Genomic DNA, 19744 nt, shown 5'->3' with positions numbered 1-19744 from the left:
CATTCACCATCCTGTAATTATTCTATTTTATTTTCCTCGAGGCCACCTTGGATTAGTCCAGTCTTTACCAAGGCGATGGAAGCATTGATAATCCTTCACACTTGAGAAATTCTCATGATTTTTGTCCGTCCCATCCCCCTTCCCTTCCGTCTTCAAGTTAGAACGGTTCTGTGTCTGGAAAGTGGCGCAGCAGTAGAAAGGAAGGGGTTTGTGATGCGACAGCAGAGAGGAATCACGAGCTTCCGGCCCGAGATTAGCCAGACCCGAGAACGTATCTTACGATTCCATCTCCGAAATTCTGTGGCAGGCGAAACTCACTGATGTGAACAAAGCAGGTCTGACGTCCCCTGAGGCTGGAGGGGAAGGGGTGGATTTGATGTGAAGGATACGAGGTATGTCTTGAGTAAGAGAAAAGTGTACGTAGCTGCATACCTCGACAAAACCGCACGGCGCGCTCGAGATGGCCGTGTTTTATTGCATGTGGACTGGATCGCGCTAACACCGATAAAAAACATTTCTGTGCTGATGGGAGTGGCAGGTGGAGAGCGACTCATGCGGGCAGTGGGGTGGGCAGACGGGAGGGGCTGCCCTTCCGTGGGGCCATCCACTGTCTCCGGATCGGTTCATGTTTTCTAGATCCGTGTGTGTGATGCCGTGAACGGTTCGCTCCCTCTGCGTGCAGCCCATGCTTGCGACTCTGGCGGTAGATCTTCTCTGTGACTGTACCTTTTTCCCAGCGACTTTGCCCTGGGTGTTCTGTACCTCGTCCTGCAGACCACGTTGGGTCTCGCGGACAGAGCTGGTGTTTGCCTTCTCGTTTCTGTGACAGGAGCGCGCACGCCTTGGCTCACAGGAGCCTTTCCTTTCTGGAGGTGGATTTGCCTCCGTTTCCAGCAGGAGGAGCAGTGAGCTGTGCTTCAAAAAGTTGTAAAAATTAATTCTCTAGGAGACAGAAAAGGAAGTAAAACTTGCTACTTGTTAAACTATAGTTTTAAACTTTTTCAGGGCCCTGGTATATGCTGTATAGATGACTACAGTAATATAATAAGAAATTACCTAATGGAACTTTGTATATGGAGGAAAATTTGTATTTTCTTTCAAGCAGTTTTTTTTTCTCGAAAATGGGAAGAATTACTGTATATTAATAAATAGAAAATTTTAGGCAGTTTTCTTTTGAAAAGCCCAGAGAGTTCACTTTTTTTTTTTTTAAGATTTTATTTATTTATTTGACAGAGAGATCACAAGTAGGCAGAGAGGCAGGCAGAGAGAGAAGGGGAAGCAGGCTCCCTGCTGAGCAGAGAGCCCGATGTGAGGCTCGAACCCAGAACCCTGAGATCATGACCTGAGCCGAAGGCAGAGGCTTTAACCCACTGAGCCACCCAGGCGCCCCGAGAGTTCACTTTTTAAAAAAATCATTGATCGGGTGCCTGGGTGGCTCAGTCGGTTAAGTGTCTGCCTTAGGCTCGGGTTGTGGTCCCGGGGTCCTGGGATTGAGCCCTGCGTCGGGCTCCCTGCTTGGTATAGAGTCTGCTTCTCTCTCTCCTGCTGACCCTTCCCCCTGGTCACGCTCTCACTCTCACTTCTCTCAAATGAATAGAAAAAATTTTAAAAATTGATTGGTCTATATAGTCATGACCTGGACATGTTAGTATGTATGTGTTCTCCTTTCAGTCAGATGTTTTTTAAAAAGCCACAGTCGGGGCGCCTGGGTGGCTCAGTGGGTTAAGCCGCTGCCTTCAGCTCAGGTCATGATCTCAGGGTCCTGGGATCGAGCCTCACATCGGGCTCTCTGCTCAGCAGGGAGCCTGCTTCCTCCTCTCTCTCTCTCTGCCTGACTCTCTGCCTACTTGTGATCTCTCTCTCTCTGTCAAATAAATAAATAAATAAAATCTTTAAAAAAAAAAGCCACAGTCACTTTAAGGTGACTTTTCACCTCGGTATTTAAATGTACCATATACCCAGTGGTCTCCTGGAGCCGGCCCGGACGGGCTGACCGAGAGTCAGTTAATATTCAGAAATCCGTGAGCTGACTGTTGAACTCCTGGTAGCCTGAGACCCGCTGCGATGGGAGTGTGTCTGCGGCGGGAGTCCGCAGCGGCTGCCGATCAGCGCTCCGTGCTCCTGCCTCCTCTTCCCTCTCCCCACAGCCAGCAGACCGGCAAACCTCTCGCTTACCCAGTTGTGATGTCCCTAGGACAGTATACCTAGTAAGGGTCCCATGAGGCCGTGACCAAAAAACTAGAGTGAAAATGTCTCGGGGTCATCTGTTGCGTATTTGCGTAATCATTTGGCTTTAAAATCCCGAGACTTGTCCTCAGTCTTCCTTAATAGAAACAGTTTCGGGTCCTCACATGAACGTGTGTGTCTCTGGCTTTGGTATTTTGGGGTACTTGTTTCCAGTGTCTGAGAACGTTGTCGTCGGTGCGAAGGCGCTTCTTATCCTGTAGGACTTAGGGTTCAGTCCAGCTTTACCTTGAGTCTTAGTCCTGTCACTCGCAGGGGGCATGGCCTTTGCTCTGGAAGTTAAATAAATTCTTTTTCGTTCTGTAGTTTCTCGTATTCATCTGTTAACGAGAATTATCCTCAGGTGGGGGGGGTGGTTCACTCTTTTATTCCATGCAGTGCCTAACTTATGTTGTAGTATCTGTAGTATCTGTTAACATAGTATTTAATAAATACTTGTGGAATAAGAAAGGGTAATCTTTCATCCCACAGACCGATAAGAGATTAAATATTTGTATTGTGCAAATAATATTTGCTTATTAAATACAAAAAATTCACACTGAAGTCAGTGAAAGAAAAGTCCTCATTCCCGTCCAACCCCTGTGTGTTTTCTGTGGACATATCAATATATACTTTTTTATCTCAGAGATTTTTGTAAGTACACACCTGTTTTTTTGGTTCATTTCTTCTTCTTTTTCTTCTTCTTTTTTTTTTTTTTTAAAGATTTTATTTATTTGTTTGACAGACAAAGATCACAAGGAGGCAGAGAGGCAGGCAGAGAGAGAGAGGAAGCAGGCTCCCCGCTGAGCAGAGCCCAACTCGGGTCTCAATCCCAGGGCCCTGAGATCATGACCCGAGCCAAAGACCGAGGCTTAACCCACTGAGCCACCCAGGCGCCCCTCTTTTTATTTTTTTTAACAATACTTTTTTTATTCTTCAACTTCTTGTTTTACCTAGCCTGAAGTGTCTCATACATCTTTCTACTTTAACACATGATGGTGCCTTCATCTCCTTCTCCCTCACAGTTGAGCAGAATTCCACTGGACAGAGGAGATAGAATTTTCTTGTTTGTTCTCTGTCGCTGTACACTTTAATTGCTGCCAGGGTTTTTCCTCAGACCTTTACAAGTAATGCTGTAGCGTGGAAATCTTTGCAGTTTGGGGCAGGTAAATCTGGAATTGTAAATTCCCGGATGTTGAATCACTGAGTCAAAGAGTCTGTTTATTTAAAATGTTTAGAAATACTTGTAAATGCCAGACAAAAGAGCATGGGAGTATATGGGTTTACAGCCTCTCCCTAATCTGATTTAATTCCCATTTCTCTGTAACTGTGTTTTCAGTATCCAGCATGTTAATTGGTTTTTCATGTTAGGTTACCTTCTAAAATACATTTAATAATGTTTTTGTTATATATACAGGAAACTTCCCCCCCATAGTTAATTTTTTGTTTGAATTTACTTATGGTATCCTCAGCCTTTTAGAAGTTTATATTTTGGTCTTCAATTTGTTAGGCTTACCAACTTTATCCTTATGGTTTCTGAAGTTTTTTACATATTCTGTAAAACCATCTTCACTTAGATTGTGGAAATATGCCCCTGTATGTGCTCATCCTTTTAGTACTTGATCCACATTTTTAACTGAATTTCTTTTTGAGCAAGGAGGGAAGTATAGATCCAGGTTCTGTCTTTGGATGATTCAAGATTCTATAATCTTTGGTCAAGGACCACTTGGGTTTGAATCCCGATTTCCTCTATTACTGGTATGTGACCTTGGAAGAGTTGCTTGTCCTCTGTGCCCAGCTTCTCTGCACAGAGAATGTATTAGTACATTCTAATGAACTAATGAGTACGTTAATAGCAGTAATAGTGATGAATAGTATTTTGACATAAGCATTTACTACACTGATCGGTACCTGGTTAGCGCTCCCCAAATGGTAGCTGTTAATTGTTATGTCAATACCGTTTAGTGAGTAATCTCATCCTTTCCACTTTTTTTTAATGCCGCCCTTGTCATATAGTACATTCTTGTATGTTTGGGGATCCATTTCTGTGTTCTGATGTTTTACAAAGAGAACCAGTGAGATACTAATAGCTATCAGAGAATTCTGAGAGCCGCGTGTTTATATGCAATGAAAGAATGCCGGAGTGACGTGACTGACAGGTGCGAATGCTGGTCTGTGCACAAGGCAGGAATTAATTGCATTCCAGCCAGACCCAAGGAATCCGTGTTTCTGTGAACAAGAGTCATTTGCACCGTTATCACTTTTTTACAACTTCGAATATTGTAAAATTGTTTAAAGACTCCAAAGGGGAAAGTTAACCCAGACGGATGATCTAGACAGGAGACTAATCTTTTTCCCCCCTTTTCTGCCCGCTGTAGAGCCTCATTCCTTTGATGTGCCTGTGTCTGTTTCCCCAGTGCCCAATTTAATGACTACAGTTCTGTGATACTTAACAAATACTAGAAGGGCATCTCAAATATTCCCCTTAGGTTTCAAGAGAATCATTTTCCTGGCTTCTTTTTTCATTGTTGGTTTCCAGATGCTCCTTAGGAATACATTATTAATAAAGGGATTCTAATAATTAAGATTGGGAATGTGTTAGGTGGATCTAGATTAATTTATAGAATTTAGGAGCTGTAAGGAAACATCTACGTGATCCTTCCAACTCTCTGATTTTATTCTTACCTTCTTATCATGGAAGATTTCAAGCAGACTAAGCGAGAAAAGCATCCTGAACCCCGTCCGCCATGTCAGTTCATTACCACTCTTGTTCTGTCTGTGATCCTAGCCTGATCTTGTGGTAACTGCCCTGGATTGAAGCAAAATTTGGGCATGTCTCATCAGTGCATTATTTTATATGTATCTTTAAAGAAGATGAGGAGTCACACCCAAGTCAACTATAAGCACACCTAAAAAATTAGCAGTATAATTATAACATCAAGTAAACAACACTCAGATTTTCCCCCATCATCTAGTAGTTTTGCTCAAGTTCATTTCTTTTTTTTAAAGATTTTATTTATTTATTTGACAGAGATCGCAAGTAGGCAGAGAGGCAGGCAGAGAGAGAGGGGGGGGGGGAAAGCAGGCTCCCTACGGAGCAGAGAGCCCGATGCGAGGCTCGATCCCAGGACCCTGAGATCATGACCTGAGCCGAAGGCAGCGGCTTAACCCACTGAGCCACGCAGGCGCCCCTGCTCAAGTTCATTTCTTTGAAGCAGGATACCAACAGAGGCCATGCATTACAGTCGGTGGTCGTGTCCCAAATGCCCATTCATGTGTATATGTTCCACTCTTGCCGGCTCCTTCTGGTTTTCTTTCCTTTTTTCTTCTGCTAGCGTGTTTATTGAAGAACCTGGGTCGTTTTTCCTGGAGTTTTCTGCAGTGTGAATTCTGATTTTATCTCCATGGTGGTGTTTAACACATTCCTCTGACTGATGATAATAATTCCAGAGAGCCTGTTCACATCTGGGTTAGGTTTTCATGTCTTTTTTTCCAGTAATGTTGTATTGTTGGTGATACATGCTTTCATCAAGAGGCAGGTAACGTCTGGTTTATCTTTTGTGATGTTACCTGGATTAGTTCATTCTTTGGGGGGTTGTGGAATGATGGTATTTTGACTCTTAGCATTTACAAACTTCTCCTAATCAACTGTTAGGTTGTACAAGGTATAATCTGATTCCCAGTCTTATAAGTAGTGAGTTGGTTTTACGACATCAGCTATGAGGTGGTATTGTTTGGATTTCTTTTTTTTTTTTTAATATTTCATTTTATTTATTTGACAGACAGAGATCACAAGTAGGCAGAGAGGCAGGCAGGGAGAGAGAGAGGAGGAAGTAGACTTCCTGCTGAGCAGAGAGCCCGACGCGGGGCTGGATCCCAGGACCCTGGGATCATGACCTGAGCTGAAGGCAGAGGCTTTAACCCACTGAGCCACCCAGGTGCCCCAGGTTTTGTTTGGATTTCATCGCTGTTGTGATGTCATAGTTTTAAAACTGCCTGATTTCCTTTTTTTATTTTTTTAAGATTTATTTATTTATTTTAGACAAAGAGCAAGAGCATGAGAGCGGAAATGACTCCCCGCTGAGCATGGAGCCAGATGTGGGGCTCCATCCCAGGACCCTGAGATCGTGACCTGAGCCAAAACCAAGAGTTGGATGCTTAACCGACCTAGCCACCCAGGCACCCTTGAAACCACTTGATTATTTTCAGTCCGTTTCAGCTGTAATTCTCCCTCGTGTTCTCATGCGCCATTGCCAGCCGGTGCCTCCTCAGTCTGCCTCTGGCTTCTGGTTCCTTCCAGTGTGATCCTGATCGTCTCTATCGCCCGTTTGCTGTCTGGCGTGACAGGGTGTCCAGGATCCCATGACACGTATTCTGACCTAGCTCTACAGCCACCAGCCATTCTTGGAGGGGGCATGGCATCCATAGGTGCCGGTCTGGGCAGCTGACTGGGCAGCCCATTCACAGAGGGGGTGCTGATGCTGCGCGACGTCTGTGGGTTTGCTCAGGAGTCCTCTGAATGGGGCTCCGATCTCCACCTTCTCATCTGGACATTTCCCTTAACTCATTCATGAGCAAGTGAAAGCTACAGTAAAATTAAAGATACAGGGCATTAAAAATGTGTGTTGTGGGGCACCCTGGTGGCACAGTTAGCTGAGCGTCTGACTCTTGATTTTGGCTCACGTCATGACTGCTGGGTCATGGGATCGAACCCCATGTCAGGTTCCGCACTCAGTGCAGAGTCTGCTTGGGACTCTCCCTCTCCCTTGGACTCGCTCTCTCCCTCTAAATAAACAAACAAACAAATAATTTTGGGTTTTTTTGTTTGTTTTTTTTTTTTAAAGATTTTATCCATTTACTTGACAGAAATCACAAGTAGGCAGAGAAGCAGGCAGAGAGAGAGAGGAGGAAGCAGGCTCCCCACTGAGCAGAGAGCCCAACGTGGGGCTCGATCCCGGGACCCTGGAATCATGACCTGAGCCGAAGGCAGAGGTCTTAACCCACTGAGCCACCCAGGTGTCCCACAAACAAATAATTTTTAAGATATGTTGTTTCTTGTGTTTTCTTTTGAGATTTCAGAAAGGTAGATTAGAATATTACCTTCAAATCTCATAACTGGAGAATAGTAAGTAGAGGCTTAGAATTAACTAAAGGAAATAGTTTATTTTTCTTTTGAAGAATGCTATCTTTATGACCTGAATTTATAGCATCTACCACATTTTGCCAAATAATGTGCAATTTAAAAATGAGGGTCGAAATCTGTACAAAATTGGATTTTACCACTTTCTTCAGATTACCTAACGCCGTGTAGTTGGTCGTTTCTAGTTCATTTGGTCCATTGATAATCAATTATTGAGTAGTCACATGAACTAACATTTTCAAATAACATTATCTTCTCCAGCCTTGTAAGATACTGTATAAAGGTTTATATTTACCCAGAAATAATGCGCGTTCTTGCCACCAGAGTTCTTTCAACCACAGCATTTTACAGGATTCCTGTGGACAAGAAATTAATGTATTTCATGGGCTAGTTGAATCTTTAAAGTAGAATTTGCTTGCTGGGAATGCTTTAAAAAGAAAGTATTTGCATAAATGTTATGTACATAACTAGTAATTTTGAACGTTTATTCCACTGTTGGAAGGTATTTTTGCTTGAATAAGAACTTTTCTGACTCCTCACTCCAAGAAGACACATAATGACACATAATCTCGCGTTCTTGATGGCAGATGTTGCTGTTAGGAAAAATGATCGTTCACATACAGATTTAATACTTGTGTTTCGTTCTTGGTCGTTTTGTTTTCTCTCTTTGGATGCTTCTTTCCCGGCACCAACTCTTCAATATTTTTCATAATATTCCTTTCTTTCACCGTTACCGATAACAGTTGCAGATCATTTCACTTGACTTAAAAGTCATGCTTTCTATTTTTAGGAGGCGTTGGCCACAATCCGGCTTCTTGATGTCTTGTGTGAAATGACCGCAAATACTGATCTGCTCAGTTATCTGCAGGTTTTTCCTGGCTTGCTGGAAAGAGTGCTTGGTGAGTGAAGTATTCCACCTGCTATTATTTGTAATTAAGGAATCTTTGGCTTGTCATGCTGAAATGTAAGCCCAAACACAGATCCTTAATTTTCGGTGTATTGGTATATTTTTGAGATTTTTTTTTATTTTTTAATTTTTTTGGTGGGAGGGAGGAAGAATCACTGTTTTGATCCCAGCTGTGGCTTCTGCCACTTACCTGCCATCAGGATGCCTGACCAGTAGATGGGAATACTGATGCCTGTTACACACGGTGTACGTTGTGGACGTTTCCTTAGTCGTGTTGTGGCGACGTGGTAGGAGGGTAATGATGGTGGAGGACAGTTGGGGATGGCAATGGTTTCCGCAGTGATGATGGTGATTTTTATATTCGTTTTCCAAATTCGTTAAGTTTATTTTTTCCCAGTTACTTTTTTTTTTTTTAAAGATTTTATTTATTTATTTGTCAGAGAGAAAGCGAGAGCGAGCACAGGCAGACAGAGTGGAAGGCAGAGTCAGAGGGAGAAGCAGGCTCCCTGCGGAGTAAGGAGCCCGATGTGGGACTCGATCCCAGGATGCTGGGATCATGACCTGAGCCCAAGGCAGCTGCGTAACCAACTGAGCCCCCCAGGTGTCCCCCCAGTTACTTTTATAGAGCACAAAGGAGAGTGCCTTACACATAGCGATTATGTATTTGGTTCTTAACCATTGGTTGGCATACCATCTTTGCTAAAAAGCTATTTGCAAAATAATTCAAGTAGAACCTGTTCTTGTGGTTAGCCATGCTTATGGTGTTGTTATTCACTGTTTGCTATTTTTTTCCTTTAAAAAGGGATTATACTTGTTGTGGAGATGCGTATGCTAAGAATGGTGAATTTGTATTGAGGTGGGTAGATGACTCAGCAGTGAGCTATAGCAGATGTTGAGACTCTCGCATCAGTGTTGTATTCTGAGGGTGGTGCTTTGAGTGGTAATTAAAATGAAACACCACAAACCCTGGGAAACAGAATCTTTTTAGAAAAACGTGTGCTTGGAGCCAGGGCAGACAGTTGTCTTCCCAACTCCGCCAGATTACTGACTTCTCTGAGCTTGATTTCTTCATTATAAAATTGGGAAAATGATACTTGCATTTTTTGTTTTTTTAAGATTGTATTTATTTATTTGTCAGAGAGAGAGAGTGCACAAGCAGGGGGAATAGCAGGCAGAGGGAGAAGCATACTCCCTGCTGAGCAAGGAGCCCGATGAGAGACTTGATCCCAGGACCTTGGGATCATGACCTGAGCCAAAGGCAGACACATAACCAACTTGAGCCCCCCAGGCATCACAATACTTGCATTTAATAGGTTTGTGAGGGTGCTAAATGAGAAAACGTGGAAACACTTAAACACAGCTTCTGGAAGATGATCTATTTTCATATGCTGTCTGGAGACATTTCATAGAGCATAATATTGTTACTTCTTTTAAATATAGCTAGAATAGATTTAGGGAGAGTACATGTTGCCTTTCAGTTATCTGGACAATGAGAAAAAAAAAGCAACCTACTTCTTGGTTTCTGTCCTACAGCTCATTACAGAATAGGTACTGATTGTATTTTAGATGTAGTTGACTGTAGTTCTCACCTGAGTTCCTTCATAAAGAATTTGGGATTGGAAACCTGTTTATAAGAAAGATTGCAGAAGGCACCTGGGTGCCTCAGTCACTTAGGTATCTGGGTTTTGGTTTTGGCTCAGGTCATGATCTCCTGGTTGGGGGATCGAGCCCCTGTGTTGGGCTCTGTAGCTCAGTGGGAAGTCTGCTTCCCCCCTGCCTCCCCCTCGCGCATGCACATGCAAGCGCATACACACTCTCTCTCTTTCTCTCCCTCTCTCTCCTCTCTCAAATAAATAAATAAATAAACAAATCTTTAAAAAAAGAAAGAAAGATGGCAGGAAACTTTCACCTAACTTTTTTCTTTGTGGATAAATAAAGTCCAAGTTGGGATAATCGTTACGGCTTATCACCCCAAAACCAGAGTCATGAAAAAATTTCAAGCAAAAGAAGAGTTTTCTAATGATTAAAGGTATTCCACCTTTATTTTATCTCCGTTCATTGATATAAGTTAGATTTGTATCTGGAAAATCGGTACAAAATACTAAAAATTTTCTTACGGAAAATAAAGCTTCCTGTTTTCGTTACAGATCTCTTGCGACTGATTCACGTAGCTGGCAATGACTCCGCAAGCATCTTCAGTAGCAGTGGCTGCATAAGGGCGGAGGGTGACATCTCCAGTGTGGGGGAGGGGTTTAAGTCTCATCTCATTCGACTGATCGGAAATCTATGTTACAAGAATAAAGACAACCAAGACAAGGTAAGATGATTTCTCAGCATGTGACATAGACATATGGCTTTGTTGAGAATATGGTATTTAGAATTTAGACTATATCCATTTTTTGGAATGAATGTTTTTGAGTGTTCAGAAGGTAGCTTAAAATAATATGTATGTGCACACATTCCCACAGATACGCATCCTAGGTCACATTTGTTTATATCAGGGTTTGTATTTTTGTAATTTTGCATTATATTTTCCTGTCTCCTTTCTCCTAAATTGTCAATGTGTGTCCTAAGCTGGTGCATTTAAACACACTCTTAAATCATGTAGAGAACAGTGAATAAAAACAGGTAGTTGAAGTGCCTAGAAATTTTCAAACACATGGTAGACATTTCATAAATAGTAGTTATTATGGACCATTATCTTAATCAAAAAACAAACAAAACTTTAATCGTGACCTACCCTTAATGGATCATAGCAAATAAGCATTTCTTTCTCTTTTGAAATTGATACACTATTTAAGTATTGAATCTTTGGAAACTTAGTGGACTGCCGTTGGAAGCCTCTGTTGTGCTGAATAGCTTAGAGCTCGCTAGACTGAAGACGTGAGAAGGTGATGAACAAGATGGCAGGAGAATTGGACCACATGCTTCACACTAAACTAACTAGCCTACCTGTATTTTCCTCATGTTTTTCTTCGGGCAGCATTTGTTTTGTTTCATCAAATATCAAATGCGTGTGTGGCAGATCCTGTTTTTCCAAGACGGCAGCAAGAACGCGCCTGCAGCGTGGCTTTGCCGTCCTCCCATCGAGGATTAGCATTTGTTTCTCCATTTTCTTCAGTCTGGAGGGCTAAACCTCTGTTTTGACTAGTCACATGTGCTGAGAGTGATCTTGTATCGTTTCTGATAGAGCCTGGACTGGTCTGGCATATTCCATTTCTAGCCTCGTCAAAGCCGGCTAACCGTGTCAGATGTGTAGATCCCCAGAGATCTCTGTGCTGTGATTTGCTCAGTCTGGATGGCGGAATGAGGAGAGAGAGAGAGCCGTGACAGGGAACACCAAGGCCGCGGGCCTGTGAGCAGGAGACCGACTTGGAAGTTTTTTGGATAGTTGTGCAGTTCCTTAGTTTTCCTAGTTGCACGGCTGATGCCACATGAATCGGCGACGGCCTGCCTGGGAGCACCCTTTCTGAATTTGTGACCCACAAGGTTGTGAGGGGTAGTCCCAGATCAGGGGGAAAAATGTCGTGTGGGTTCTGTAAGGACCATGTGATGGTCCTGTAAGCTGCTGTTGGACTGCACCTTCCCTGCAAATGATAATTCTAAACTCTGAACAAAAGACAGCAGTATGAAGATAATCAAATTTGACATGAACAGGCAGATTTTGGAATTGAATCGCCCCTCAGAAGAAGGCAGGGGCATAGTGTGTTTACCGTGCAGGGCACTTAAAACTCTTAATAGAGAAAATCCGCACTCCCTTCATCCTAAAGAAGTAATGGCAGTTTGGAGTTAAGCACCACTATTGGAAAGTGAAGGAGGGACTCGTGGGAAGGAGAAAGCAAGCTCCAAATTCTGTGTATCAGTTGTCTGAATCCATGCCTGATGCCTGAACCATGCACATAGGGCAGGATCCAAGCAGCTAAGCTAAGGATGAAATAATTCTCCTGAGTTTTGAGCTGCCACACCAGAGTTGACCATGTAATTGCACCCAAAAATGCTAAAATAAAAATATCAACCTATTTTAAGGAATATAAGAGAATCCAGAGTTCCCCCAGCATAGCGTTCACAATGTCCAAGGTACCATTCAGGCTTACTCTAGGCGCGGGCAAATATGAGCCATTCTCCAAGAGAAAAAAGACAATCAGCAGAGACTACAGCGACGCAGAGGCTGGTTTAGGGGACAAAGATTTCAAAGCAATTGTAACTAAGCTCGAGGATATAAAGGAAGGTATGCGTCTAATGAACGAAAAGATAGCGTAAGTCAGCAGAGAGATAGACACCAAAAAGAGAACCAGATGGAACGTCCTAGAACTGAAGAATACCGTATCCAAAACAAAATTTAGAAATTTTACTGATCTGTTTGACAACTTAGTAGAGATGGCAGAGTGAAGAGTCGGCGTGCTTGGAGACGGGACAGTAGGAATCACCCAGTTGGAGAGCAGAGAGAAGACTGGAAATCCAGCGGTCATCTTTAGGTGCTGACATTTGGAGATGGGTGTGTTGTGCAGCCTTTGAGGGCAGGACACGGCCCAGAACCAAATGCCAGAGAACATGCTCTGAGGTGTGTACCAGTTCGACGCCTCCGCATTTTCAAGCAGGCATGAGTGGAAGACTACTAATCCCCTCCCCAGCCTGGAAAATTACTGGACCGATTTTTCTAAGAGAAAGTTGATAGAGAATAAAACACTTTGCCTTTTTAATGGCCAAGACTGCCTTTCTTGAGGATCACAAAAGAGGTGGTTTTTCTTGTGTTTAACTATTCTTTTGTTGCTAATTTGGATTGGCCTCTTATAGGAACAATATGTAGTAACCCTTAAAAGGCTTATGAAATAACTCACCAAAGTCAGGATCGGGTTGCGCCGTGAGTAAATACGGAGTGTGGCCAAGGGCTGCTCTGGAGAGGTCATCGGGGCTCACAGGAAGTCGGGCTGTGTTCCTTCACGTGTGCCATTGCTAATAGCGCTGCTGATTTCTGAGCAAACATTCTCGAAGGTATGAAGACGTTCATTCTTTGAGTTTAAGAATGCCTCTGTTTCTCCTCCTCTCTTACCTATGCCAACAAAATCCTCATTCTGGCTGGCTGTGACAGACCTTGACCTTGCCCATTGTTGCCTCAAAGGATAGAGGTCATGTGCCCTAAAGATGACTTTAGTTACGATTTTAGAGAAATGGATGATAGTGTAGTGCAGTCTTTCTCACCAGGCTGTTAATTCTCATTGTATTGTCCAGATGACTGTTCCACTTCTACCCAGATTTGTGCCCAAAGGGAAATTTGGCTCTGTCTCTGCTCTAAGACTAAAGATTTGAGTTCGGGGGATTTCGTATCCTCTAACCAGATTCGGTTCATCCTTCACCCGGGAGGAGGGTCTGAAGACCTGTTTCGTGTTTATTACTACACCCCAGGGTTGTGGATAGCGACTTACATGTGTTATCAACTTGGGTCTTTGTATCAGCTGTGGGAAGCAGGTTCTGCCAACCACGTCCAGGAGAGGCTGTCAAGTGTCAGGTGAGTTGAATTGTTCCAAGGAGAATTGAGATTTGTCCGACTGAGCTCCTGGGCCTGTGCTCTCCCCAGTGGACCACGGTGCCTCATTCAGGAGTTTCTCGGGGGGTTTCGAGGAAGAGGAGGTCAGCAGACTTCCTGATCAACTTCCCACCAAAGATGCTAGAGGCCGGTGTATCTGTGTCTACGAGGCTAGCCAGGCCCCTTCTGCCCGCTCTGGGTTCGAGTCTGGCGCTGCTGGGTAATCACATCTCTGTCTCTGACTCATCCGTTCGTTAGATGTGCGTGTTCCCAGCTCTGGGGGTCTTTTGATGGAGAAGACAGACCGGTATCTCTTCCTCTGAAGCTTTCACTGAAGCTCCACCTGGGGACTATCCTTGCCTCTCTGAACTAGGATCCCAAGATGACTGACTGATTGTCCTAGATCTTCGTGCACTCCCAGTTGCTCTGAGGTTTGATCAGAAGCCGTCTGAGCCCAGCTGGGTCTCTGGGCTTGTCTTTGTCCCTTCATTCATTTCATCGGAAGTGGTACCCACCTACTGGATGGCGCCCCGTACGGCTGGGTGGCCCTTTCCCTGGTACAGAGGATTAGTTTCCCTGTTACATCCGCATTGGTTTCTTGGAGCCTTAGGATGTCTCCATGGAAAAGTCTGGAAAGCTGCCATCATTTTCTAAATGAGGAAACCGGGGCTCAGAGAACCCGTGATTTAGTGTTCCGTTGGTATTTATTGAATGGGAACCACTGCTCTGCCTTCCCTGGGGGAAACCAGAGTCACTGTAGTCAGCCCGTCAGAGAAGAGCGAGTGAGTGGTGTCCTCGGGGCAGGCTGGGCCAGCAGCAGCCCCCTCGAAGCAAGGACGGGGGCTGGCCTGCACCATCATGATAGGACGGGTGATAAGCCCCCTTGTGCGTTTGTGTCTTGGGGCTGTATTTAAGGGAGTCAGATGTTCCTGGCCTCAGCTGAAAAGTCTGCCTCAGGAAGTTACTTCCCCGTCCTCCCATGGATCGTCCACTCTTAATTCTGCACACGTGATGAATCGTGGTGTTTCCTGGATTGTAAAGGAGTAGCCGGACTTCCCTTTCCCAGGTCATAGTAGGGAGCCGTTCCCAAACCCTTGGTGACTTCTATTCTTACCTTGCTTTTTGTGCTCGGCAAAACACAGTATTTCCTTGCTACATCTGTACTGATTAGTTTACTTTTAAACCTTTGTGGACCTGAAATGGAGATTCTGTTTTGGTTTCTATTGTAAGCAGCACATGGGTATTAATGCTGTAAACACCAAGAAAGCATTCTTTGGCTTCCTCTTTGTTAGCGTAAGGAATGCATGGTGTGCTTTTTTTTCCCCTTCTTCTTTCCTTTGCTATTGTCAGAAATGCTTTGAGTGAATTCTTGATGAGAAGAAAACCCAAACATGGTTGCTGTTTTTTTCCATTAAAGTTGATTGCATTTTTTTTTTCCAAAGCGGATAGACAAATGAGCTAGTTTGTCTACCTTCATTTCTCCCGCAAAGAAACTGTATTGATTTATAAGCTGGGCCACAGTTTGAATTATTCCGTCCATTCTGCCAAAAGTTTTGTGGAAATGCTGCTCAGTTTCTTCTTTTCCTTCTCCCCCTCCCCGGCAGAGAAGATACCCAGCATTCACACGTACGTTCGATCCCATGTGTTCAGACATATGCACACAGTGAGCTTTCATTACATCCGTGACTGCATTTTAAAAATAAGTCTGTAGTGTTCGGAAAAGTTCAGATGTGAAGGCCGGAAACTGTGTTTGGCCAATTCTGAGTCCCAGCTCAGAATTAACTATTACGAAGGTAGGTTTCATTGATATACATGAAAAAATCTCTAATATATTTTTCATTAAAATGTTTGGCCCATTATTCCTAACATCTAAATTGTGCCTCCCACATCGTTGGCATTCAGTAGATTTTTCTTGCGTGCAAATTTATTTTAAAAATATTTGTGGAGGGGTGCCTGGGTGGCTTTGTCTGTTAAGCTTCTGCCTTTAGCTCAGGTCATGATCACAGGGTTCTGGGTTTGAGTCCCCACACAGGACTTCCTGCTCAGCAGGGAGCCTGCTTCTCCCTCTCTTGTTCCTCTTTGCATGTGATCTCCCTCTCTCTCTCTCAAATAAAGAAATAAAATCTTTGAAAAAATGAAAAGTAAGAGGTTTGTTGAGTGTCCACTCTGTACTGAACATAGTTTCTCTTCAAGGAGTGTATATTTTTATAAAATTTCTTTACTGTGTTTGCGAACAGAGACGTAGTAAAAAGAAAATACCTTTCCAAATGAAAGGCAATGTTCCTCTAAATTTTGGGTTCTATAATTATTTTTGAAGATCCTTTATGTTTACGATATATTCGAGGATACTCTAGCTTACTGTAATTTGCCTTATTTTTATTTGACTTATTTGACCACATCTATATTTTAGACTCTAAGAACGTCTACCTAGCGTAGTATTTCTAAGGAGTTAGACGGTACGTTTTTAATCCAAATTTTAGGCTTTGTAGATCTGACTATACTTTTTTCATTAATCTTAAAGTCTTCGATTAAATTTACAATTGTTAAGTATTCATGACGTGATGAATTTTTAGCTCCTTTTTTTGGGAGGGTGATGGGCACCCTCAGGTCTTCACATCTAGATGCCAGGGGTCAAGAGTGGGCAAACTGTTAAACCCTTATTTTACCATTTCTGTTTGGTGTGTTCTCAAGCAGCGCATCTGCCTCTAAGACCATGAAGCTTAAGCGATCAGTTGCTGTTTCCTCATCATTTCATTTAGGTTGCTGCGCTTAGGGTTCCTGCTGGCTGGTACTGCGCCCGAACGGGCCGACTGGTGGCTGACTCGTCAGCTCCCCCAGGTGACTGATGGTTGTGCAGAGAAAGGAATGCCAGGTCAGCGTGAGGGTACCGTGGACCCCAGGCGCTCTGTCCTCACACACGCCCTGCGCCTACACTCTCGGCCCGTGCTAGGGGGGCACTGTGTTCCCAGCCAGTGTTCTTTCCCCAGATGGTGACCTTAGCTTGCCCTTTAGGTCTCAAGGTCAAAAGCTGCCTTCTCTGCAGAACCTTCTCAGATGACTGCAGAACGGCTTTTTCCACCCACACTCTCCTCTCCAGCCTGTACCCACCACTCTCACTGCCCTGCTTTATCCTGCACGTGTCCCCTCTGTTTTCTGAATGTAATTACACTACTTGTTGTGGGTTCCAGCTTGTTTCCGGTATGTGTGTTGTTACTTAGGGCTCCGGTGTAATACACACATGTAAGTGACCCCGGCAGGTCATGCTAGGTTGGATTTGGGCGTCACTCACTCTACCTTGGCCAGCCCAGCTCCTAGTCCTCCCTCTCCCCATCTAGGCCCATCTCCCCCAGCCCCCCAGCCCCTAGCCAGGGGTTCTTCGCTTCTTCCTTGATGATTCGTTTGTCATGAACCTGCTCTTCCTGGTTGATAATGGCGTCATCTGTACTCTCTGCCAGGGACATATTTTTCCCCTTTTACCGGAATCTTCCATGGCATTCCTCAGCGTCTGACTGCTTGGGGAATTCAAGGTAGGCTGCTGAAAACATCCTGGCAGCGGTTTCACCCGTCTGTGGCTCCTCTATCTTTACGTGGTGTGTCACGTTCGGATACACAGATACGGGTGATGTGCGTATGGAAAACTTCGAGTAATTCGGAGAACTCAGGCAGGACCTCGTCGTTAGATACCCAGATCGGCCTCATGCTTTCACGACCTCAGCCATGTAGCTTGGACAAATGATTTCACCTCTCCGAGTCTCAGCTCCTGTGTGTGAAGAACAGAGACCCCGACGCCTGCCCATGGCGCTGGAAGGAGAAACCGTGATCGCATATGTGAAGCGTCCGACAGCGCGTGTGCGGCTGCTCAGCTGCTGTTGTGAGCGGGTCTGGCTCACGCCAGTGTCTCCCAGGCTGTGTATTGAAATAGAAGCTCATAGACAGCATTTCACAGGTATTTATGAAGTTGAAGGTAATCCTCACGTTCTGTATTCTGTGTTCATCACTTTTAAAAAATATATATATTTTATTTATTCATTTGACAGAGAAAGATCACAAGTAGGCAGAGAGGCAGGCAGAGAGAGGGGGGAAGCAGGCTCCCTGCCTGCTGAGCAGAGAGTCCGATGTGGGACTCGATCCCAGGACCCCAAGATCATGACCTGAGCTGAAGGCAGAGACTTTAACCCACTGAGCCACCCAGGCGCCCCATCACTGTTTTTAACAGACAGCACATTTTGGAGGATTAGTAAAGTGAAGCAAATGTGAGAACTTTCTTCGGGCTGAGAATCAAGGAGTGTTTATTTGACCCTGTTTGACCACGCACGCTCTCTGTGTTGAATTTGTCTTTGGTTACTGTCCTGTAAAGAGCCCAAGTGTTTTCTGTGTGGATCCATGAATCCGTTCTAGCTCACTTCTGGGAGTATGTTAAGAACTTTCAAATGACGGGCCTGTGGCCTGTCTCGGTGAACCTGTGTGTTTTTCCTCTGTCAGAAACAAGTTGCACAGAACCCCAGTTTATTGATTCGAAGATTGAATGTATAGGCAAGATCCGGCTTGCTTAGAATTCCTCTTCTTTGTAATGTAATCCCAGTTCAAGAAATATGTCAAAATTCATAAATCAAGCTGTCACCATTAGTTTCCTGAACCTACAGTTCCTGTTACAGTAGGTAAAATTAACATTCCTATCTGGAGGACACATATCATGGCTTAGCTTGGTGCAGCTGTAAATTTTTCCTTTTTAAAGGCCCAAAACCCCTTTTTGTGTCTTGTCTAGAGTGATCAGCACGTTCTTTTGCAGAAAAGAGGCAAATTATTTAAAAGGAAGAACGTACTGAATATGTAAATGAAATGAAAGAGTCTGCTGTTGTCTGTTACTTGATCGTTGCACACAGACTGGGCCCCAGGCCTATGCGGGCGATGCCGCCACCTCCACTGTCTTCCTCACTGGGCTGTGGCTGTGAGCTCTTGGAAGGCAGCTCACACCCAGTCTGGGGTAGCCCCTGGTGTGTCGCATTCTGGATGAGTGCCCCATTTAACTGGCTGATCAAAGCCCAGAGGAGTTAAGTTCCTTGCTTGGAGTGATCGGAGCCTGAATTCCAGGTCCAGGGCCAAACTCTTAAGACTGGGACTCCACTGTTTCTGCACTCACCAGAGGGAGCATCTCTTGATCCTTTGAGGCCTGTCATTGGAGATCTTTGACCACCTTTGTGTGAATCCTTAGAGCCGGCACCTTTAGTCTGGCCGCGCAGGGGGCGCTGACGGCAGAGCCCTTCAGAACAGTGCTCACGCTCAGTTCCTGTGGGCTGCTTTGTCGTCTCAAGTGCTCCGGGGAGTCTGTGACTCCCCCGGGGGTTCATGTAGAGAACTATATCTCTGGGGCGAGCTGTGCATTCTGAGAAGCAGCGTTTACCCACAACCTCCATACCTAGAGGGAAGATACTGGGCAAGGATTTGTCCATGGTGACTCAGCAGTTTATAAAAGCCCGGAGTCCAGTTTTCTCAACCGCCACTCCGTTTTCTTTACTGAGCCCTCTGATCAGTTTCTAGACAACAGGGATTTCAAACGGATTTGTGTTTAACAGTAAAAACAATTATTTCACAGTATCCATAACAGAAAATATCTGAGACTTCAGGTGAAGGAAAACCAGCCACATAAGCTGAGAGAAGTGTCTTGTTGCTTGATGGAAAAGTGGGATATTGTAAAACTATTGCCTTTAAACCCATATGTCTGTTTATTGCTAGGCCAGTAAAATCCTACTGAAGGGGGAAAAAAACCCCAGAATTTTGACAAAAAATCATGAAACTAATTGGGGAATTTTCTTAGCAGTATTAAAATCTACAGCTGAAATACTCAGCAGTGTACAGAGTGTATGTGTTAGTGAAAGAGAGCATGTTCTTGGGAAGCAGACCCCCGAGAAGTGAGAAGTTGGCCTGTGACAGGGGAGCCCCCCAACGAGAA

General features: G+C 44.3%; 1 protein-coding gene across 1 annotated transcript in view; it reads left to right on the top strand.

Moving 5' to 3' along the window:
- ATXN10 (ataxin 10) overlaps positions 1 to 19744 on the top strand; it is a 159069-nt gene that overhangs the window by 61176 nt on the left and 78149 nt on the right. The window contains exons 8-9 of the mRNA XM_045083699.1: positions 8154 to 8262; positions 10418 to 10587. Of these exons, the coding sequence (XP_044939634.1) occupies positions 8154 to 8262; positions 10418 to 10587 (279 nt within the window). The remainder of the gene's footprint in view (positions 1 to 8153; positions 8263 to 10417; positions 10588 to 19744) is intronic.

This window comes from Mustela putorius, unplaced genomic scaffold (genome assembly GCF_011764305.1).
Source record: "Mustela putorius furo isolate JIRA1106 unplaced genomic scaffold, ASM1176430v1.1 tig00000738_pilon_pilon_pilon, whole genome shotgun sequence".
NCBI classification, from domain to species: Eukaryota; Metazoa; Chordata; class Mammalia; order Carnivora; family Mustelidae; genus Mustela; species Mustela putorius.
Note: the sequence above shows the minus strand (reverse complement) of the source record. Positions and strands in the feature narration are given on the sequence as shown.